Here is a 23,669-nt window from a genome sequence, read left to right as displayed (position 1 = left end):
CTTTCCTCATTAGTTGTAACTTTACAAATCTATACAGCTTTTTCCTGGCAAAATACATGTGTAACTTACGCAGCTAGCTAAAAACTGCCTCCTTAAATGAGTAGCCACGTTTCAGGCAGAAGCCCTTTTATTCAACTGTTTGCTGACACCTGTGTGTGGGCCGGTAGTGCCTCTGCCCCTCAGGGCCGCGGCCAGGCTCCGGGGACAGAATGCTGGGCGGCTAGCCTACGCCCGGGGAAGAAAGGCAGGCTCAGGGCGGGAGGCAGTGGTGGGACCTCTGCCGGCGGCGGCAGCGGGGCGGAACCCCCGTCGCGGGTTGCAGCACCGGCGGAAGCGGGCGGGCGGCGCACCGGGCGGAGCGGTGGGGACAGCCGGGCCCTACCGGCGTTTGCTGCGGGCGCTGAGGCGGCGGCATGACGGAGAGGCGGCAGCGAGCCCGCGTGCAGGGCGGCTGGGCCGGCGCCCCGGCGGGACGGCCCGCAAGCAAGGCCCAGCTCGCAGGTAAGGAGCGGGGGCGCGGCGGCGACCCCCGGGTTGTGGCGCGCAGGTCCCCGGCCCGGCGCCCCGCCGCCGCTGCCGGACTCGTAGGGCCGTGGGCCCACGAGTGTCTGGGGATCGACAGGGCCCTTCTGTCCGGGCCGTGGCGTTGTGGAGAGGCCGGTGCTGGCGGGCCCCATCCCCGGCTGCGCCCGCCGCAGTAACAGCCGCCGCGCCCGCGGTACGCAGCCACGGAGCGGGTCCGGCCCCGGAGGGGAGCGCAGCGACTGCCTTGCCTTATAGACGGTCTGGAGAAAACCGCTGCCCTAGGCGTGACGTGGGCTGAGGCGGAAAATAAAGGTAAGGCTTTGAAAGCCTCTGGGCGTAGGGTTCTAAGTTTGCATCGCTTCTGTCACCGAGCAGAACGAACTCACACGTACAAACCGTGATGCCGGGTCTCGAAGCACACCTGAGGTGAATATGAAACTGTTAGGATGCGGCTCCTTTCTCTGACGGTGCTGTGCGACGCGGAGTGTGAGGCCTTGAGGGGTGGTCCGGCTTTCCTGGGTAACTAAGGTTCAGGTGTTCAAATCCAGTTTTTAAATAAAAATTGTGCATACGTCACAAACATGTTGTAGCAGTTTTAGATGCAGGACACAGTGTCAGCTGCACGCGTGCATAGATGCGTTTCTGATGCACGCGCTTGAGTGAACTGCTGTTGTCTTTGGGCAAGTTGAATGGGACAAATAGAATTTGGTGGAGCTAACCTCTGTAATAACTATTAGTCACTGTTTATTCATAAAACTTGTTGCGCATCTTCCTTTATCTTTTCACAGTGAAAACATTGCAAAAAATAGAGAGTGCTAGTTGAAAGGGCTGGAATTAACATCACTGTTTTGTATCAAACTTTTAAACCAAAGAGTGCAGAGGCTGGAGAGCGCTGTGTGGGTTTCTAGTCTTGTGAGGATGGGTTTTTTTGTGAATGTGGTGAAAACACCATGTTCCACTCACCTGATTACAATACCCAGTAAAGTTCCCATTTCTCTGCAGACTAAGCATCCTAGGCAAGCTGATTTTTTTTTTTTTTTTAATCCTGAAAAAATTAGCCAACTATTTGGACTTGTGCATGTAGCCTGTAAGTTTTGTGTCACAGGTGCATTTTGTTCTATTTATTCCTAAGGAGGTTCTAAAAATTATTTTTCCTATCTTTTCAATTATGGAGATTGAAGACTTTTACGTTGTTTCTGTTTCAGATCCACTTTTCAGATCCATTTTTAAGCCTCATGTGTAAATAAAACACATGAAGTGGTATGCCTGAGTGGCTCTTCCATACTTTCTCTTTAATTTCAAAATCTTTTTTTTATAAAAGTATTTTTCTCAGAGAAATGTCTTTTTGTTTCCTAAAAAAAGTTGCAGAGGGAAGCAGTTTAGCTACTTGGGAAGATTTCTGCTAGTACGTGTTTGTGGTAGACTTGAAAGGTTCTAGGTGTTTTCCTTTCTGATAAAAGGATGTTTTCATTTTTGTTTGTCTATCAATAACAAATATATATATAAAAAGTCCAGTTTCTGTGCAACTTTAACTTATGTAATGTAGGTTTGACTGTTCCCTGAACTCTCTGCCAAGCAGAGGAGGAGAATACTTCAAAGAATGATTCCATGAATTCTTCCAAATTGTATTTTTTTGTATGGTGAAATTCTACTTCATGTGATCCCTTTCTTTTTTCTTTTTTTTCTTTTCTTCCCCACCTCTTTGCTTTAGCACCTAAGGCACCTGTGGCCAGCAACCTTGCCCCTGCAGGCACCAGACCAACATGGATGAGGAAAGCTCAGCCTCACACTCAAAAGCAATTTGTTTTTGAAAAGCCATCAGAGGTAAAAAATTACATGGTAACTAGCACAATCTCATCTTTTATTAAACTTCAAATGGTAAAAATTATCAGACTTTGAGATTATAGTCTCATGTTTAAAAACAAATTAAAAACTGCAGCTGAGCTGAACTTTGGGCTTTTACAAAGAAGAGTTTGCAACTGCCTTGTATATATGGCAAACAGAAAGTTACGGTCCCTCTGTTTAGCCTCAGACTTTGAGTATTCATTATGTACCTGTTCATAACCACTTTTTTTCAGAGTGCCTAACTAATACGTTCTCCTAAATAATCAGAATGATGCAGTGTCCTAAGCGCTATTTGAGCTCTGCTTTTTTTGGCCTCATTTGGGATATCTGTCTCATTTGTGACAGCAGGGGAAGAGCACAAGGTTTGTTTTATAGACTTTGCTTTATGTCCTGTCAGCAAGAAGAGGATATTGTGCTCTGTGCAGTGGGAGGGGCAGTTATCTTGAACACTACTTTTTAAGCTAGAAGTGTTTGAAATGCTGTTGTCTTGGCTTGGAAGGATTGATCTGGGAAGATTCTCTTTTCTCTGAGGTAGACCCCTGGTATCTCTATAGTACTATATTTTGACCTTCTTGCTCAACTTGACACCTCCTTGCATCTCAACACTCCACTGAGCTCAGATATGAGAAGCGTAAATCCCTCAGACAACCCAAATGATAACCCAGGCTGGACTGGGATGGATTAAACTGCTGTTTGTTGTAACAAAGAACAACTATCTCAAGCTGTGCAGACAATTTTAAAGCCTCAGCCTCTGCTACATCTGGTTTGTCTTGTGTTTTGCTCGTTGTCTGGGTCCTGGGATTTTTCAACCCTCCTGTAGTTACTCTAGATTTTTATTTCCAAATGTAAGGATGAGAATTTTCTTTGTTGTAGTTGATAAATAGCAAGTATTGTAATAATCCGATAATTTAGAAATGAATGTCCTTTAGGGGGCAGTTGATTGTTAAAAACCGCCTGCAGCGGTAGCTGCATTTGAGAGTTTCTGGGTCATGGAGAGAGTAAGTGGGTTGTTACTGCTTACCACTTGTCCAGAAGTATGTTTTTCTCGCTGACATGTCAGTATGCAGCTATATAGAGTCACTAGTGATGACAATTAGTTCTGTTTGACTAGAGCATATCAGGTACTTAAATGTTTAATACTCACCACATATTGTTTTGTTACTTTTCAGGTGGAGCGCACAGTTCCTGAGGCAGGTGTGATAGAGTGAGTATACTGCTGGCTTAAACTGTCCTTCGTGAGGTTTCTGTCTTGTCAGTCAGTGGGAATCTGCTGAAAAAGATTCTACTCCTACAATTGCCATGCCTTTGGAAGAAATTTGAGTACAAAATGTGGACTTTAAGCCCTTTTATCCTGAACTGAATTTATGATCAGGAGGGTCCAAGTCTGTGTTCACTAGTTTTTATAGCTTTGGTGTAGCTGTATAAGCCAGGAAGAACAAACAGTTGGACATTCTGGATCAACAGAACTGCAAATATGCGTCCTTTAGTTAGCAATGTACATTTTCCTAGAACAACCCCTGTGTAAACTATGCTGCAAATTACTTACCATTATCCAGGAATATAGCTGGAATGCCAACTCAGGCAGTGCTTCCTTTGAAGGTTCGGAAAAGTAGCTGCTAGTAAATGTCATAGTGAAGCTAGATATTCATATGCTGTAGATTGTTTACCCTTTGTGTCAAAATGGAGATATTTTCCGAATAACCTTGGCACGAAATGTGACAAGGTGTGGTGGTGTATGGTGAATGTACAGGTTTTGAAAATTTGCTTCAGTTTGGTCACATTGGTAGAATTTTCTTACTAAGTGGTTCCTAAGAGGCAAGTTACAGAGTCACCTTTTGACTGTGTGTTGTTTTTGCTTTGAGGGATCTGGGGTTACTTTTCTGTAGCAACTTCAAATTTGAAGCTGGGTGGGGTTTTGTGCAGAGCAGGCATAATTCAGATGAGATGTTCAGCTGCCCTCCCACTGCTAGCATGGTAGTTCACTAAGTAGAACTACTTTGTGAGAGGTGTTTCTACCAAGTCATGAAAAATATTGCTGGAATTAGTTACAGAATTTCCCAGATGCACTTACAGATTGCAACAGATTTGCTTATGTTTTAACTTTCCATTTCAGTATGAATGATACAGCCATATGTTCTTTGAATATTTTTTACTTTTAGTAGTAATAGCATAATATCTAGGTATTAAGTAAATTCAGTGTGTTAAAAGTGTTCTGAAGGTTCGCTGACCTTTTGTTTGTTACACTTATTTATAAATCAAATGAAAAAATATAGAGGAAACAAAACTGAGACCCTATTCTCATCACAACAATGTGATGTAGATAATATAGTATAGTTTATGTTCTGCATGTGCAATATGGAAGAGATCAGAAGTTTCTGTTTGTTTAACTTAAACACAGCACAGTGCAAAACACAGTATGTGATCATCTCCTGAGTCGGTGAACTGTTTTGAAGGAGAAGCAATGCCGGAGAGTGATTAACTCCTGGAGTGTTCTTGGCAAAAAGACCAGTATAAAGTTTGGAGCTGGCTTAGGAGAAAATGAGGTAGTAGGTGAAGCAAGCTGTTCGTACAAGAGTAAATAATACTTTATGACCATGTAACTTGTAACAGGAAAGAACTGTTTACCCTCTGTACCAGGTACAATAGTTAAAATACTGCTCATGTACCTGTAACTTGGCTTTGCTGTGTCACACAGGTGGTCAAACACTTTGCTGTTAGCAGAATGTTGATACTGGTCATCTGACTGAAAACTGGATTTTGCATTTTCAGTTCCACTCGTGTTCTTTGTATACCTATAAATGCCAACATAATGGTCAGGGCGCAGTCTTGTATAGTGGTCTCCTTTAGATTCCCCATGACATCTCTCATTTACTTATCTCTAGAGCCTTAAAACTGTGTATTGAGCCTCTGGTGAAATGGAGAAGCAGGAAGTACATGCATTGTTTGCTTCTGCAACACCTCTTGCTGCCTTTCTCTGACCTCTGATGTCTCCAGAACATTATTGCTTCCCTTAGTACTGCAAAGCGTTTTTCTTTTCCTTTTAAACGAATACTCTCCCTGGTCTAGGTTTACAGCAATTCTAGTCCATGCTGCTCAGTGTAAGATAATTTCTTGATGTTTGTCTGATGGCTCTTTCCTTTCTTACCTCCTCAGCAAGCCTGGTGTGTATGAGCTCAGCAAAGTACCAACTGGCGTTTCTAGGTAAGTGAATTGGATGGTTTTTGAAACTTGTAATTTGCTGTTGCGGAACAACACAGTGATACTCAGCTTTCAGGAGTCTAGTCTCTGCAGAGTGTTTTGACTCTGGCAGGTGCACATTGCACTTCCTGTGTATCTTCTGTTTAGAGTACTTCTGGAAATACTTTGAGTATCAGGTAGCAGAGGCTTACACAGTTCTGAGCAGCACTGAAGAGAAGAAAAATGAACCTCTTAACATCTAATGTCTACTGCATCTAGTGTTCTTGTCCGGAATAAGGAGAAGGGGCTATGTCCATTTGTTTCATGATCCAGAGTAAGTTGCTGCTTGAAATTTGGATTGGTATCCTGTGTTAGCAAGTGCATGATGTCTGTGTTGTATAGTTAAGAGCTACCAGAAACTTGTAGCTGTAAATTTCACTTGTTTTAAATTAATCTAATAAAAGCATTTAACTTTAGGCAGATTTGGTAACTTGACGGTTGTCCCTTTTGTTTACATACTACGCCTTAATTATTTTAGCTTCAGGACACTTCATGACAAAACCTACTTGTTCTGTGGTTTCTCCTAACTGAAATATATTTTGTTTTACCTTGCTGACTTAGCTGCAATATCAGTATTAATCATTTTCTTCTGAATTCAATAGATTTTATTGATAGTGGAAAAAATACCAAGGACCTAGTAACTTTTTGTGCATTTATTTCAAAGCTTTCATCTTGGTTTTTTCTAAAGCCGCAAATAAATTTTTATACCAATTTGAAAAGTAAAAGCTTTGACCAGCTGGAACAAGAAAAGGTACACAGCCAGCCGGGTTATTCTGTCACTTTCTGGATTTTGTTTTCATAATATGTTGCTGGGATATTTCTGGAGAGTTGGTAATTGGATTTTTCATCTCTTTTAGTACCTTTACTGTATGTATTCTTATTGTGATGTCTTTGGAGCATTGAATACTTGTGGGAGTAAACTCTTGTGAACAGCATTCCTCCTCTGCAGCCCACCACAGTGGCTGGAATTTCTGAATGCTGCTGTTAGTACAGTCAAAATATAAAATGTACATATGAAAATGTAAAATGTAGGAGAGGTTAAATACTCTAGGGTTCTTGTCCTTGGAAAAGAGAGGGTAGAATGGCAGTAGTGATAAAGGGCTGTCAAATTCTGAGTGGCATGGAGATGGTGAATAAAGAGCAGTTATTTACTTATGTTGATTGTAGTACCATAATCAGGGCTATCTAATTTATCAGATGCGAAGTTAATAACAAGGAGAAGGATGCCATTTTTCACACAGTATATGGTTGATTGTGGGACTCATAGGATATTGTTGGTGTCATATGTTTTTATAGGTTTTAAAAAGCAGTTAGATGTGTTTGGTAAGGGGAAGACTCATCAGGAGCTCCTGCTGCCTTCTGCTCTTTCCTTCACCCCTGCTTTTGGCTGTGGTCAGAAATAGGATACTGGGCTTTGACTTTTGGTCTGATGGATTACAGCCATTCTTAGCTCCCTTGGGAATCCTGGAAATTAGAATATTTTATCAGAGCATATATAGAAGTGTATATTCTTTCTGTCTTTTCTTTATCTTTTTCTTCCTTAGGATTCATTTGATTCCTGGCTTTATAGACTCAGAACAAGCAGACTGGATGTTTGAACAACTCCTCCAAGACATACCCTGGGGTCAGAGAACTCACATCAGACAGGGTAAAAAGTGTGTAGGCCAACTTTTCAGGTCATTCCCAGGTCATTTCCATACCAAAATACATGCATTGTTTATAATTTTTTTTTTCATTTTGCATATTACCACCCCTTCATGTTTCCTTCCAGGGTTTCCATGCATATCTGAGGAGTACTGCTGCTTATTTTTCAGTCTCTATCACCAATTAAATATCTCTATTGCCAACTAAATGAGATCTTTCTAAATTAATATTGCCTGTCTTAAAAATATTGTGCCTCTCACTTAAAATCCCATCAGAGCATGCTTCTTTTCCCTTCTCCTTGCTTATTAGTTCCAGTATGCAGTAAGTGAAGATAGTGCTATTCTGGATTTGTTCACTAAGGGGCACCTATTCTAGCTAAATTTCTCTTTCAGTCGGGAACGGATGTAAGAAATATATTGGAGTAGTTACTGGACAGGGCTGGAAAATGTCTTCAACATCTGTGTTTATTGGCTTGCAATAAAGGTACTGTATAATGGAGAATGTTACCTGTCAAGGATGAGATATAGCTACCAAGATAGTCTTTCCAGAAGTTGAAAGTACTTTTAACTTGATGTTTGTATTGCACCACAGAGCACACACATATTTGACAAAATATTACTTGTCCAGCCTTGCTACATTCTGCTTCTGTGATGTCCCATTGACGCTGCAATACTTTCCACTTCATCCTTTCCAGTGGATACATCTCGCAACTTACGCCAGCGTATTGTGCACTGGAACTAGGAGAATATACGACAAGCCAGAATTATAAATAAAATTTCAGTTTCATTTTGTTATCTTTAACTTGTCCAGTCCCTGCCCTGTCTGGCATAGGGATGAGAAAATTGAAGTGGTTCCAAGCTTTTGGCAAGGTAATTCTTCTTGCAGAGACAGGCCTGCTTGTGAATAATCTTGTTCCTTCACTTGAGTTCATTATGTAAGGCTGAGGATTTAAGGCACTGCTTTTTAACTTCAGGTGAGAGGGCAGTCCCTTTTTGATCAAGTTTCTTAGCAGAATTGCATCTTTCTTTCCATTTTCTAGCCCCTTGATAAGGCAATTGAGAAAGTATTCTTGTTTTTCTTTTTTTAGAAGTATCTTTTGAGGAACCAAGGCTTACCTCTTGGTATGGGGAACTTCCTTACACGTACTCCAGGATAACAATGCAGCCAAACCCAAATGTATGTATATGTTTGTAGTTTTATTATCATCTACAGAGAAATCCTTTGCTGAGATGGAGAGACAGAATTGCCCTCTACCCTCTATTTTTATCTAGACTATCTGTCAGCATTTCATTTGTAATTGTTGTGGTTTAACCCCAGCCAGCAACTAAGTCCCACGCAGCCGTGCTCTCACTCCCCCCAGTGGGATGGGGGAGAGAATCAGAAGGGTAAAAGTGAAAGACTTGTGGGTTGAGATAAAGACAGTTTAATAGGAAAAGCAAAAGCTGCGCATGCAAGCAAAGCAAAACAAGGAATTCATTCACCACTTCCCATGAGCAGGCAGGTGTTCGGTCATATCCAGGACAGCAGGGCTCCATCACACATAACAGCAGCAGGCTGGAAGACAGAGTAAACATGAACAGAATGTCGACGAGTCAGGAGTGACTCCCCCCTTCCTCCTCCTTCCCCCAGCTTTATATGCTGAGCATGATGTCATGTGGTATGGAATATCCCTTTGGTCAGTTGGGGTCAGCTGTCCCGGCTGTGTCCCCTCCCAACTTCTTGTGCACCCCCAGCCTACTTGCTGGTGGGGTGGTGTGAGAAGCAGAAAAGGCCTTGGCTCTGTGTAAGCGCTGCTCAGCAGTGACAAAAACATCCCTGTGTTACCAACACTGTTTCCAGCACAAATCCAAAACACAGCCCTGTATTAGCCACTATGAAGAAAATTAACTCTATCCCAGCCAAAACCAGCACAGTTATCAGCAGCAGATTCTAGTGGAATGTGGACAGCTTCATTAAACAGTCAGTCCACTCATAATGCTTTAGAGGAGCACAATATGGTTGCTAAACATTGGCAAAAGGACATTATCACTCCAGAGTTTAAAGTTGTGCTTTTGGGTCACTGTAGCTTTGCACAAAATTCTGAATTGTTCTGTGAGGCTCATTCTATGCATCTTTATATAGGAGATTGTAGTGTACATAGTCACACTTGAGTTTTTTGTTGTAAAGATACAGTAATGTCAATTACTGAAACTTACTTTCAGAAACACTTAGATTCGATACTGCTTAAATGAGAATTTAGGAATATTTTTGATTACTCTGTGAATGCTATGAAATTCACATACACAACCTGCCTACTCAGCAACTCCAGATTGTATGATGTAATTTCCCGTGCTATTTTGGAAGGGTTAAAAACCTTCTGAGTGATTTGTTGATGTTTTGTTCATGTTTACTCTGTCTTCCAGCCTGTTGCCCCATTGGCCTGTCTCTTGGTACTGCTTTGTTTGAAATTTCCATGGCAGTAGGCTGCAGTGCTCTGAACCATAAATTAAGTGTGGTTGTTGAAGGCTGGATAGCGTGAGAGCAAAGCATCCCAAGTCCCAGAACTGCTGGCAAAGCTCAGCAAAGCTAGCAAGCCTAGCAAAGCTCAGTTTGGGAAAAGTGGAAAGGTGTTATTTAACAAGATGAGTTGTGAAGATTTCGTAGTGTCAAAAATACCATAGTTCAAAAATTCCATAACCTGTGGAATTTGTGGTGGAAAAATAGGTCTTTTTTTGTACTCATTTGTGGAATATTACTTTAAATGGACTTTTCTGGAAGCTGAATGGCTTTAGGGATTGGAAGTGCCCCCACAAAATCATTCTGCTTTACACTACTGATTTAAATCCAGTTCAGAATTGCCTGTTGTGGAAGCTGTTGCTGCTCAGAGGATGGATAGAGCCTATATACCCTGAATTCACAGTTTCAGTTCTATTTGCGTAAAGTTCAGAGTTAGCATTCATTGGACCACTGACTTGTTTTTCTCATCCAAGAGGTACAAGGCCTAAATCAGTCACGCATGCTGATCCTGTCTTTTATTCCTGAAAGAAAAACTGAGAGAAAGAAGTCCCAGCAGAAAGTGAGATGCACTGGCAAACTTGCATAGCTGGAAGCCAGCCCTGCTGCTGCCTGGAAACTGCCCATAGGGCAGATACATGGGTAGACTGCACGTGGACGCTGATGCCTCACTCAGCTTTGTAGTTGGGAGTTCTGCAGCCTAGGAGCAGCAGCGGATGGTGTAAAGAGCACAAACCTTGCCTGTAGAATAGGGTTTATATCACAAAAATATCCTGAGGAAAATGTAATTTAGTGCACAGCTTGGGAAAAACCAATTACCTGCCTTGAACGCTTGATCTGCAGGAGTAATTAGCTTTGTGCCCCTCCTTTTTTGATTGGTAAGACTGGTGGGATTGCAGCGCTGCTGGGTATAATCCAGTGCTCATGCCTAAATGAATTTTGGTATTGGAAAAATGTTTCTTTGTAAGCAGTGATGTAGTTGGTGATGCAGTAATGTTTCAACAAAATTACTTCCGCTGCTGCAAGTTTGTATTGGCGTTTCCACTGAATTGTAAAATTTACCATATGGTAACATTTTTGGTAATAAATACTTTTGTGATAGGAATTGAAGGAATCCAGTCCTAGTTGGTCACTGGAAAGTGCTTTCAGTAATTCTTGGGCTCTTCTGTCATTTTATTCCATGTCCCGCACATACTGCACAGTCAGGCAGCCCAATTACAAGCTGTAGCTTTTCTTAGGTGGTATTGCTCATTTCCCTACATGTCCCATAGCTTGCAAGCTATGTTTATGTATAGTTAATTATTCACATGATGCTTAGTCACTGAAGGGGTGACTTAGCTAGAAATACCCCTAATAGAGAAAGATGGTATGTTGAGGCTCCTGCAGTGTAGGCAATAGGTTAAAAACCCTTTAGACACGGATAAGCATGGAAAGAAGGTGGTGTGGACTCGATTATTAGAGGTGGATACTAGGAAGTAATTCCTGCTGTCCTCCTGTTCCTCCTTCTGCCAGTGGTGCACCGGGAGATTTGGAATCAGTTCTTTATCCTCTCTTGATCTGTGTTTCTGCTTATATAATGGGCAAAAATACTGGCCTACATTGCTTTGGCTTTTTTGTTACATACTTATGTAGTACTTAAAAGCACTCTGACAGATGAAAGTCATGATGTAAGTTTGTAACATTAAATAATGATTCACTGGACTGAGTTGTAATGGAATTTGCAGAGCTGCCGTGGGCTATGGGCTCATCAAGATGTTAGCAAAGGCAAGGATGAAATCCAGGGCCTGTGACACTGGTTTTGCAAACCCCTGAAAAGTTACAATGTCAAAGTCGAAACCCCAAGGGGTGATGAGTTGGGCTCAACAAGCTGTACTAACAGAGCAGGGACAGAGGGACACGCTGTGACAATGTTAGGCCAACCGTTGTCTCTTGTTCTGTGTGGAAGCTGCAGGCAACTGAGAGCACGTCATTTAGTCCCTGATTGCAATTTTCTGGATGCACTATGCCCACCAGCAGTGGCTAGGTAACTCCGATGTTGTCAGACCCCTGTGTTAAAGTCCTCTAGCTTGGCCAGGAGGTTAAAAAACAGGTATGTGTGGGAGAAGTTGCACGCTTTTTGTCTCAGTTAAGAACTCCCAGTGTTTATCCATGGTCTTTTCAACCATGGCTACTCTCTCTACTTTCTCACCTTTCAATTAATTGGGGTGGCTGGCTACACTACTATGAAAGACAGACTAGCATCATAATTTTAAGAGATGATTTAGTGTTGAGCGATAGGTAGCATTTGCATATTTCACAGAAAGCTCATTCCTCACCTTCAGTAAAAACACAATCAGAATTGTTCAGAGGCATTTGTTTGATTTCAAGTTTATTGTGATTAAAGTGCGGTATATTTTGTTCCTTAGTAGTTTTCCCCGTGTGTCTAGGTGTTACCTGCTGCTGGCCTGCTTTCATTGTATTTACCCTACTCCTGCTGTGCTGATTACAGTGGCATCCTCTGCTGACCATGCTAAAGGAGCGCATCGAAGAGTTCACTGGCTATACCTTCAACTCCCTTCTCTGCAACCTCTACCGAAATGAGAAAGATAGCGTAGACTGGCACAGTGATGATGAACCATCACTGGGAAAAAATCCTGTCATTGCCTCGCTCAGCTTTGGTGCTACCCGGATCTTTGAGATGAGGAAGAAACCCTCCCCTGTGAGTGTTCATATCACATTGACAGAGTCCTATAGTTACTAATACGTTTAATATTTTCCCTCTGTTTAGAGAACTTAATTGCTAAAAGTGTTTAATAGTAGCTAATGAGATCACAACTTGTAAAGTTCTGTGGAACAAGCATAGGGATCAAGAAATCTGTCACATGGAATGTGGCATCTTGAGGATGGGAATGGGACCAGAGCACTCTAATAATGTGCAGCAATGTAATGGTGCAGTGAAATTGCGACCTGAGCACTCTTCTGCCCAAATGAAGGCCTTTCCTGTTGTTTAAAATGGAATCAATGATGGTGGAAAGGGACTTTCACTGCGTAAATGAACCAAAGAGTCAATACCATTTTCTTAGGCAAACATTGTCTAATGCATAGTGTGTGGGGGATGAAGAGTAGCTCTGCTCTTCTAAGTAAAAATCCTCTCAATGTTTGCATTTTGACTTGTGTATGTTTAGATTGAGGGACAGTGAACAGAGGGAAGGAGGTAATTTCTTTTCCATAAAATACCAAACTGTTGCATCCCACTTCACAAACTAAACAGAGATCTTTACTTTGATAAGGAGGCACGTGCGGAACATCCTTTCAGGAATTAGTTGGTGATTCAGTTGTGAATACTCTTTATAGATAAAATGCTGTCCTTGGAAATGCTGTGTTTACCAGCCAACTTAAATTTTGCAATTCGTATTTATCCAAGTAAAGAATTCACACGTTCCTGTGTTGAGAATACAGGCCTCATTTTAGGGTATCCTGCTTCGGCTGTCTTTTCTGCATGTGTACTCTTTGAGAACTTTGGGAAGAAATTTGCTGTCTGCTTATGTTGCTATTTATTCTGAGTAAGTATGCAGAAAGCAAAGGTGATAATTATCAGCCTATTAGAAAACTGTATGCTGACATACTGAAGTCTGCCCATCAAGAGTCACCTTGGGTCACCTAGTTGTGAACAGCAAAGGTTAGAATTTGAACCAGAAAACAAATAATTTTTATTTTTCACCATTTCTCTAATTTGTAAATTCTTTGTTGTCTGAAGGGAATTTAATCCTAGTCCCTGAGCACGAGATCACATAACCAATGCATTGTATCAGTGGGCATAGCATGAGTAAGTATCTTTGATGCTGTGATGGTAACAAAATGTCAGCTGGAAATTTCATTCCTCTAAGAAACCAGATGTAAATGGTGCTTGGATTCATTTCTAGAAGTGCATGTGTTCCCCTTCGATGCATCAGAATCAAAGCCACTTAGATTTCAGTATAAACTTTGCAGTTTCCCTCTTAAAAATCAAACCCATCTCTTGAGCAAGATGTCTTTTTGTTCTGTTTTCTATTTTCTGAAAAGACACGCACTATGAGCAAAGGGGGAAATGCAGTCTGTGCCATTCATAATTGGCCGCCCTCTTTGATCTGTACTGCACCATTTCTTCCCTTTTCTTCCTGAGATGGATGATTTTCTATAGATGTATCCCTCAAGCTCTCCTCATTTTTTTCTTCAGTGCCGTTGACCTGATATTTCTGACTAGCTGAGTGTCGTTTACCTATGAAGTGTTTTCCTTTTGCAAGTGTGACATACCTGTTTCTAAGGTATGATCCCCATGTGCAGCATAATCTTTGAATAAGTTGCTATTAACTGCATCCTGTGCCTAAGGGAACTCGTACTTAATAATTATATAGCACACATTACGTATTCTTTGCACATTCCCAAAGCCTGCAATTTTCTGAGAGCATCCCATGACACTAGATGCTTTGCCAAGTGGGAGTTACAAGACGCTCTGATGGAAATTACCACCTTTCAGGCTGTACCACCAAAGAAGTAATTTTCATACTCTATTGTAATGTAGCATTTTCTCTTTCATTAAGAGAAAGTTAAAGTTGATTGTAGATATTTGAAGTTTGATCATTACTTTGTTCAAAAGCAAGTTACAGGAAGAGCAATGTAGTTGGAGGAAGAGGGATTCAGATTAAGTCATCACAGGCATTCTCAGGCTCTCCCTGGTTTGTAATCTGCCAGTATCAGTACATCAAGTTTTCTAGAGTTAGTCTTCACTGAGAAGGGAAGGAGAAAATAAATCCTTTTCCTCCCAAAATTAAATCTCTTTGAGGGCCAACATTCTAGTATTTCAGATTCTAGAGTTTCAAAGGCCTTCATTTCCCTCTGTTCTTGTAAGTGCTTTTAAGTATTTTCAGATGAAAGATGTAATGAAAATACAAGATGAGAAATGCTGTGGCAGAAGCTCACTGTAAGTAAGTGTTACTGGAAAAAAAACCTAAAGCAGTTGCCTGCATGTGATCATGTGCTGGGTACAAAACAGTATGTACCACGCATCAGGTAACATCTTGTAGTGCTATTGAAGAATACTAGATCAGAGCCTTCAGTTCATTTTGGTATCTGTACAAATATTTTCCACATTATATCTTGAAACGTGGATGAACTTATAGAATAAAATCCTATTTCTCTAACTGCAAAGACAACCAATAATGTTGGTAGGTTGTGTTTTTTGTGTATGTATGTGTGAATTTTGACATTTTTCTGGTAAGAATTTGGAGTTTACATAGGCCATTCTGAAACTGTCACAGAAGGAAAACTTTTTATCCTTTCTCTGCATTTTTTTCTTGGTAAAAAAAAAAAGTAGGTGCAAGAGGTATTTTTTTCTTGAAAACTGTTCTAGGGTGAGGGGAGGGAAAGGTTCAGTCCTCTGTTTTTCTTTTTGGTGAGTCCTGTACTGGATGAGTAAGTGCTTATCATATAATAGGTGGTAAAAGAGTGTAAAGACATGCACAGTCTATTTGAATCTGCATCAGCAGGCATCCCTGGTGGATAAGTAGAAATAATTCCTACTTATATTTCAGCCCAGTGCGTGTAAGAAAGCTACAAATGTATTTCAGGAGCAAATTCCCCACTGGAATTAAGGAGACTTTTCATGGAACTTAATGTGACACCAGAAGCTGTTTTACTTTACCTGCTGGAGTTTTTCTTTTTAAGCATTCTTTCTTCTAAATGCTGCTTTTTCTGTTTATTTTATTTGGATGAGTTCTGTGGTCGTAGCCAATATTTTGCCCTTACCTTAAATGAGTTCTAGGGTTTTTTGGATGTCTACTTGGTAGTTCAAAGCCTCCAGTGAAGTGATCTGGTTTCTTTTATTTTCTAGTTCTAGTAAGTTACTTTAAACTTTTTCTTGCCTCCTTGTACCCCAGCCTGTTGTGGCTCCTGCCTACACCGAAACTGAGGTGAATGCTTTGTTTCAGAGCTGTGATTCATACACAATTCACACACAATCTATTGGTTTAGCTGACAAGTCCTCTCGTACTTGTTGACATCATGCCTCTCCCCTCTGCAGCATCATGACCACTTCCTGTTCTCCACGCAGCCTCAAGGCCCTGGTCCCACTCATACATGACTTAATTGTCCTACTCTAGAGGAGTTGATTTCACTGTGTCAGATGGGTCTTTCTGATACAGCCTTGCTACCATGTTTACTATTGCTTATCACTGCTCAACTCAGTGAGACAATGCCAGGTTATCTGATTAGGTCTTTTGGGAAGCTGAGTGTGAAATGTTAGGTGAAGGGTGACATTTAATGTCTCACTGAGCTCCCATGTCCCACTGGGAGCTGCTCTGTAGCAGACATCTGGGTGCCGTAAGGACCAGTTGGGTGCAGGTGTCCAAAAAACTGCAGTGTGAAGGAGTTAGAAATCCAGCTGTCAGGCTGCTCTTCTTCCATCTGTAACCAAGGAAACTGATGGGTGCTGGGGAAGGGAGGGAGCTTCACCTGTGTGTTAGATAATAGCAGGATGTTCGTGGTGTTCTCTGAATCGGCCTTCAGATGTGTCCATCCTTCAAATGAAACACTGAAACACGGCGCTTCTGTCCTTGAGTAGCTGTTCTAGCAGAAATTAAAGATCTCCTAGTACTTTTGAAAACAGCAGAAAAATAACCCTTCATGTCCTAACAGGCCTAATTGAAGATGAACATGGGAATATATGGAGCACAGTAGAAACCGAGGCTTGGATCAGGATGACGAGGATTGAACTTTTAGATTGGCATAAAGGAGACTTGCTGATGGCAGTGGCTGCAGAGGAGGAGGTGTTGTCCACCAGTATTGGCAGGTCTTGAGCAGCTATAGACAAGCAGAGAGGAAGACGCAAGTGCTTTAGAGCTGCCTCACTTGCAGTCTACTAGGTCAGCTGCAGAATGACTGAGGGAGTTTAAAGATAGTCCTATGTAGGCGGGCAAGTGGATTACGTGAGGAGAGGGCAATATGACTGATATTCATTCTTACTCAATCCATAAAGAAAAGAGCTGCAGCGAGTATTTTGTCAGAGATAGTGAGAATAAACAGGTAAAAATGCAGAAGTATTGATAGATGAGACCATTTTGCTGTTGGAGGAGAGTGTTTCCACATCTGGTGGTAGAGTAGTAAACTGAAAAAGAGGGGTACAAGCAAGATGGAAGCCTGAAAAGTATGAGATTAGAAGTTTTGTAAGGATAATTCTCTTGGTAATAGGCAAATAGATAAAGCAGAAGGCTAGAAGCCAGCACTCTCCATGAGAGCTGCTGACTTTAGCCTTTGAAAATAATTTTGCATCATTTGCATGTATAACTACATTATTATTTATACATTCTTCTATGGGATGTTTCCATTTACTTTTCCTTATAATAGAAGATGCTTCCACATTATCAAGAACCCATTTCATACTACTATCTCAATAAACTTGTCTGAGACTTAAGAAATAAACTTAGGTTATTTATATAGATTTATACTAGATCTTTTCTTTTTCTTACCTTTTTGATTTTGATACCATTTTAAGAAGAAAAACTTGATGGAGTCCCAGAATATGTACAGATTTTATATTCACAGCTTCCCATCAACTTGTGCTGAGCTTTCCTCACTTATTAACTGTAGTTACTTGAATTAAGGATAAAAAAAAGTTTTAGTTAGTGTACTTGGACAGCATAAAGACTGGAGTGTATAAAATGCGCAACTCAAGATTATGAAAATTCTAATATACTAAGATGCAGAACAGTTGCTTTACTAGACCTCTTCTTGGAAGCAGCTGCTTTTGTAATACATATATAGAGTTACAAAGCGACCATATAGAAGTTACCTGATGCATTTCTTTCTGCGGTTGTTGTCAGTATTTTTAAAAAGTCTTTTCCTCCTTAGATGTCAAGAATAAATTTCCTTCATAAACTTCTTGACTTGTAAAACTCAACTAAGTTTTCTGTATATCTAACATCAGCTCTAGAGATAAAAGTTCTGAAATAAGATTTTGTGGACAGTGTTAGTAACAACATGTAAGACAGTAAAAACTTTTTGTCTAACTTCAATGGCTCTGCAAATCCAATTGACATAAAAATCTTGTTTTCTAAGTAAAACTAATCTCAGAAATGTCCCATTTAAAACAGAAAGTAACTGCTGCTTTTACAGACTGACTTTTCTAAGCCCAAAGGATGTTTTCTGCTAAATCATTTATCTTAGAAGAACTTTTTTTTAATCAAGATGAATAAGAGATAAAAATAAGTCCACTGTTGTCCATCCACAAAGTGAAATGATGTAATCCTGTGAAATAGAAAACAGCCATGCAATGGTATTTCTGTGCTTTGCATCAGCAGTCATGTTTATAATACCTATTTTTGAAATTTTTTCCTTGTTTCCTCTGAAGTTTAAGAAAATAATTTTGGCATTACTCCTTACTTTTAATAGAGCAAGATAAATGGGTATTAATTCTAGAAGTTTAAAAATACATTTTGCATTTTCCTTACAAAGAATACATATTACAGGTAATTCCGAGTGCCTTCAGCACTCCCTGATTCCTGAGGTTTAGTGAGCTTGCTGAATCACTGGCACAGCCTCGGGCCTGTAGGTATCCCCAAGAAATGTACTAATCCACAATTGCCAGCCAGTACAGTTTAATTTCACATGACAAATGTGACAAATGCCACTCTGGTTGTAACAGGTTTTGTTGAGTCTGGAGTAATTGCTGCTGGGCCTTAAATAATTGGGCATTGCTGCCTCGTAAACACTCAGCAAGTACGATTTTAGGAGTCCACCAACCATTATAAGAATGACATTTTTTTGGATAGGAAAAGTTCTTCATCTAGCAGATAATACTATACCAACCTGTAATGTCCCAAACAAGACAAATACAGAATAGAAGGAAGATGTGTATCTTTGCTGAAATAGTTAACTGTTGGAATCAGGGTGGCTGTTGCAGAATGTCTCCACACAGAACTGTTTGTTTCAAGAGCTGGATGTTTCCAAAAGGTTTGCAGCCTTGCTCCAGAATTTTGCACTAGATGTAGGAACTGGTTGTTGAACTCATTATGAAATATGGTAACAGAGAGGTTTAGTTAGACTTCTTGATCTTGCAAGAGCTTCCTTTCCTCCTCTCTCCTCCCAGCTTTTTAAGGTCTGCTATAGAGGACTGGTTTTCAACTAAATACACATGCCCGCTTCTTCAGTGTCTAATGTTTCCTTTTAGGAAGAGAATGGAGACTATACTTATGTAGAAAGACTAAGAATCCCACTTGATCATGGGACTCTGCTGATGATGGAAGGAGCTACTCAGGAGGATTGGCAGGTAAGAACTCCTTGACACCCTTTGTGTCCTTTCCTTGCAATGCAGTTTTCTAAATATGCATGAGGCACTCCCATAAAGGTACAGGACATTCTGCTTCCAGTGACACAATTGCTTCCCAGCACATTAATAATGCTTTTTGCTTCAGAATTTCAAAGCACCCACAGAAACAATGGGTTTTCTTTCAACTGCTAAGTGATGTAATAGGAATCAGCTCAGATGTTCTGGCATTAAAGTTCAGCAAGGAAGGTAACAGCCTGCAGCTGAAAGACCAAAATCAGTTTAGGAACTTTGAATATAGAAAAGTTGCAACTTAATTTAACAAGTCTACGGTAATTACAAAGACCTTTTGTTTTCAGTGGCCCTGAGCAATCAGAACATGAAGTTTTTGCCTTACCGAAATGTTTAGAAATGTTAATAAAAAGCCATCACAGGCATTTTTTTTTTTTACATTGTTTGATTACCTGAATTTTAAATACACAAGCTTATGCTTTTGGTTTTGGTTTGTTTGTTGTTTTTTTCCCAATGCCACTTACAGCATCGAGTACCTAAGGAATATCATTCTAGAGATGCACGGATAAACTTGACCTTTAGGATCATTTATCCAGAACCTGATGGAGTTTGGAAGTGAAGAGGCACTTTGGGCGTTGTTGGATGTAAACCCACAGCAGATCCAGAGCCTCAGATTGCTGCAGACTTAAAGGAAGCCTTACAGGACAGAGTGCTGTGAAATACCTGATGGGGAAAGGAAGCAATATTATGAAGATCTTTGACAATCAGAAGCTGCCTGTGTTCTATGGACAATGCTGTTTTGTTTTCAGAAATGATATGCTATTAGATGATACTAAATTACAGGCTTTAAGTTTGTGAAAAAAAAACAATGATCGTTCTTAAAAGACCACAAAGCACGTGAAAGATCTGAGAGGTACCGACGGGAGCAGAAAGATTCAGTGAGCAGTTATTTTTGCACATTCTCTTGTCTGCCCTTTCCCCCCAAGTAGTGATCTGTGTTCTAAGTAACAAGACAGGATTCTTTTATGTAAAGCCAGCTGTATGTGCACTCTGTGTACAGAAATGAGAGAGCTGCGCTTCATGATGATCTCCGAGTATTACTCACTTCACCAAGGGGTCGCGCATCACTTTTTATTTGTAGGTTGCAGTGTCTTTTCCAATGAAGCAATCAGTTTCATTATTTGTATAACTACTTGAATTACACTAGCATCTAGTAGAACAGAGGGTCAAGGCTCCCTTTTCCTATGCACTCTGTGGTCAGGCTTCATCCTGAGTGCTCATCCGTGTAGACAAGACATACAAAGGCAAGCAACAGAGACACCTTAGCCACGAGCCTTATCAGCCAGGTCGAAGCTGCCTGTTGCTTGAGTATTAATAGTTCTCCATCCCTGCTGGCTTAAATCTATTACCTCTGTGTCATAGGCAGGAAAATAGACACAAAGAGATGAAAAACATTACTTTCAGAATTTGCTAATAAATTCTTAGTTTCTTTTTAGCACAACTAAGTTGTGGCTAAATTGATTTCAGGTGGGATAGGAAATATCAGCATCTCTAAAAATCAGGCTTGTGCTGCCAAATTTGATACCCAGAATAATTTGTCCAAAGATGTTGACTCAAAATATTATAATCACAATGTAAGTCAGCTGCAAAGCTACGCTAAGTAGAATGTATTAGCACCAGGTGCAGCGCTCACTCTGGTGCTACAGCTCCTAGGTCAATGCATATTGCATTAAAGAATATTACTTGGAGGGTTATCTCTTGAACCTCTGATGTTCCAGAGAAGCAGTCAGCAGCTCAGACCTGATTCTAGGCTGACGTGCTGCAGTTCTTCAAGTTTGCCTGCCCTAGGTATGTCTCACCTGTTGGTAGGAACCAGTGAGGAAATGACTGCTGTCTGGGTGTTGTAAGGTATGCTGCCTACGTGGTTAAGTTCTCACTGCAGCTAAATGGCATCCACTCTATTGGATCAAAATACAGGTTTGGTATGTCTTCGCTTTCTGCCTGAAGTAGGATCTAAGCATGAGTAAATGCTCTATGCCTTGTAACACGTTAACATTGTTAAGCAAGCTAGCATTCCTCTTCAGTGCAAGAATAAGTTGGTGTTACTGTTTCTAAGCCAGCATTTACTGTAGTTTAAAATTCTTATGTGATGAGAGCAGTCGAGTTAGTAATACTCAATTATGCCTATGTTTTAATGTTATTGATGACCTAAAGGACAGACTATTGAGCCTTTTCAATCCCTGTGCTCTGAAATTGGGCAGAATAATTTTCTTTGTATATCAGACAACTCCAGAAGCAGCTTCTCTACCTAAAGCACCATACATGAATGCATGCTATAAATGCATTCATACATGAATGAATGCTATTAGAAAACTTACTTTGTTATCTAATATTATCTTCGCTTTCATCCCAGTTTGTATAAAAATACATTTTTGGAGTATATTTAATGTTAATTTTTTGCATTTGAATATAAAATCTGGGGTCTGTGATGCATCTCCTGAGCATTAGTGTTGAAGGAGGCAGACGCTTACTTTCATGTTTACTTTCTTTGGGTAACTGGAGCTTTGTGCACATCCCTGTATGTGTGCCCAGGTTTGGCAGTCCTGACAGAGAGTGGTTTTCCTTAACCAAAGGACACTTTAGCCTTTATTAGTTCATACAAGCTACACTTATTCATATTGTGTTAAGAGCAGTTGTGCTGCAAGAGAGAGCAGGAGATGGGGACTAGAGGGAAACTTTTAAACCCCCAAACCTCAGCCTATGGAAATTGCAGCTCATTTGAATTCAATGATGCTATGACACGTAACTGATGGTAGGGCTCTGGAGACTGATACTGTTGCGGAAGAACAGTTTTTCACTTGCTTTCTCAGTTTCAGTTTTATAACGTTAGCAAATTGTGTTTTAGTTTCTTTACTTCCTTTGATCTGGGAGATGACCAAGGTTTCCTCCCCAACAATAAAATGATTTATAAGAGAAATGCTGCATCCCACGGAGCTCTCTTGGGGCAATACCATTTTGTTGCCAGTGTCTGCTGTGTTCTGCTCTCTCTCATGTGTCGACTGTGCTGCTGCTTATATCCAAATCTGGTGGACAGTGGAGAGAAGGCACATGGCATCGTTCCTTCCCCTGTCCTGAATGCCCTGGCTGCAAGGGGAACAGTTGGCGTAGAGGTCAAGTTTCTTTGTCAGCTGGGAACTTGTGGGTCCTTCCTTCCTCCCCCCACCTCCTCCCAAAAAAGTCACGTAGCCAGGTGGCAGCAGATTGCAACCTCCTGCCTGCCAGGGCAGCAGGAAATGGCTTGGAGCAGAGGAGATTCCAGCCCACAACATCTTCTCAGGAGAGCTTTCTGCAGGGACATTTTTTCTATAGGTAGAAATTTGTTCCTGAATGCTGCAAGCACTCTTACAGTTCTCAAAACGGATGTGCGCAAAAATGAGATTTATGTCTTGAGCCTGATGGTGTTCTCGTAGCACTTAAAAATTTTTATATCACCAGGGCAACTTGAAAATTTTTTTTATGCTAGTATTCAGCTGTTTCTGCTGTTGGAGTCAAGTGCAGAGGGTAATGTATTTAGAAGGGTAAATATATAGTTAGGTTCCATTCTTTTAACTTGAAGATAGCTAGAGGAACCTTGCCCCTAGTTATATGGATTAGAAAACAATATTTCTAAAAATGCTACCCAAAAGATTTATTTTCCAGTTACAAGGCTTTCTTCCTTCCCAGGATTGTTTTGACAGTACAATATTCCCAGCCAACAGCTTGTTGAAAAAAGGTTTAAACGCAAAATTCATGACATTAAAGTAAAATATATTATTTATCTGAAAACAAAGGTTTATACGCACACAAAGGATTCGGGGCAGGGGTGGGGGGAAGTGTTGGAGGTTGCCTGGGTTTTTTTATTTTGCTGTTATCACCAGACTCGCCCATCCAAGCCTGGAGTAGTCTGTCCATATGAGGCAGTGGAGCAGATGCTAAGAGCTGCTTTGCCCACAGAGCGCTTATGAATTTTATTTTCTGTATTCCCTGTATTCTTCCTGTGTCTTGCAAAATGCCTCTCGTAGCCTTTTCCTTTCCCCCTCTCACTCCCATTGTCATTTGTTCATATTTATCTCTAGTTACTTGTCATATGCTCCCTGCTGCTGCTTGTGTGATGATATTTTTATGCAGAAGACATAAACTGTGGGTTTACTTTTTTCTATTTCTTCATTCTGAAATGTTATTTTTCAGCAATGTGTGTCTCTTCCAAGAAAAGCTGAAGAGCTGCATTCCTCAAAAGTGTTCATTGTCTGTGGCTTTCAAATAGATTGAGTCTCCTAGTTACCCCAGTTAAGATGCCCTTTGCCAAAATAGCCATCACCTTTTCCGAAATATAATGGCCCTCAGGCTTGATGATAAGGAGCAGATGACTGGAAGCTGTCTTTGGTAAGGATGGATGGTGGCCTGCCACCCCAAGGGAACGTGCAGGATGGAGCTGTTCTGAAAAAAGGGCGACTGGTTCTATCAACAATATGTAACCATTCATTTATTTAACACCTATATAAACAATAACATTATTAATGAACCATACTGGTAGCAGGAATTGCTCTGTCTCTGTGCTACTTGCAATAATAATTGTCACAGAATACGTGAATACTCA

General features: G+C 40.8%; 1 protein-coding gene across 1 annotated transcript; it reads left to right on the top strand.

Annotated features, from left to right (window-relative positions):
• The first annotated feature begins 267 nt into the window (after window positions 1–267).
• Window positions 268–22,010, top strand: ALKBH3 (alkB homolog 3, alpha-ketoglutarate dependent dioxygenase). Its single transcript, XM_075754709.1, has 9 exons — window positions 268–501; window positions 2,237–2,349; window positions 3,540–3,574; window positions 5,524–5,571; window positions 7,152–7,255; window positions 8,339–8,427; window positions 12,233–12,442; window positions 18,926–19,024; window positions 19,560–22,010. Exons 1-9 carry the CDS (start codon window positions 414–416, stop codon window positions 19,650–19,652), a joined length of 879 nt encoding a protein of 292 aa, XP_075610824.1. The 5' UTR covers window positions 268–413; the 3' UTR covers window positions 19,653–22,010.
• The last annotated feature ends 1,659 nt before the right edge of the window (window positions 22,011–23,669 follow it).

Source organism: Balearica regulorum, chromosome 5 (genome assembly GCF_011004875.1).
Source record: "Balearica regulorum gibbericeps isolate bBalReg1 chromosome 5, bBalReg1.pri, whole genome shotgun sequence".
Lineage (NCBI taxonomy): Eukaryota > Metazoa > Chordata > Aves > Gruiformes > Gruidae > Balearica > Balearica regulorum.
Note: the sequence above shows the minus strand (reverse complement) of the source record. Positions and strands in the feature narration are given on the sequence as shown.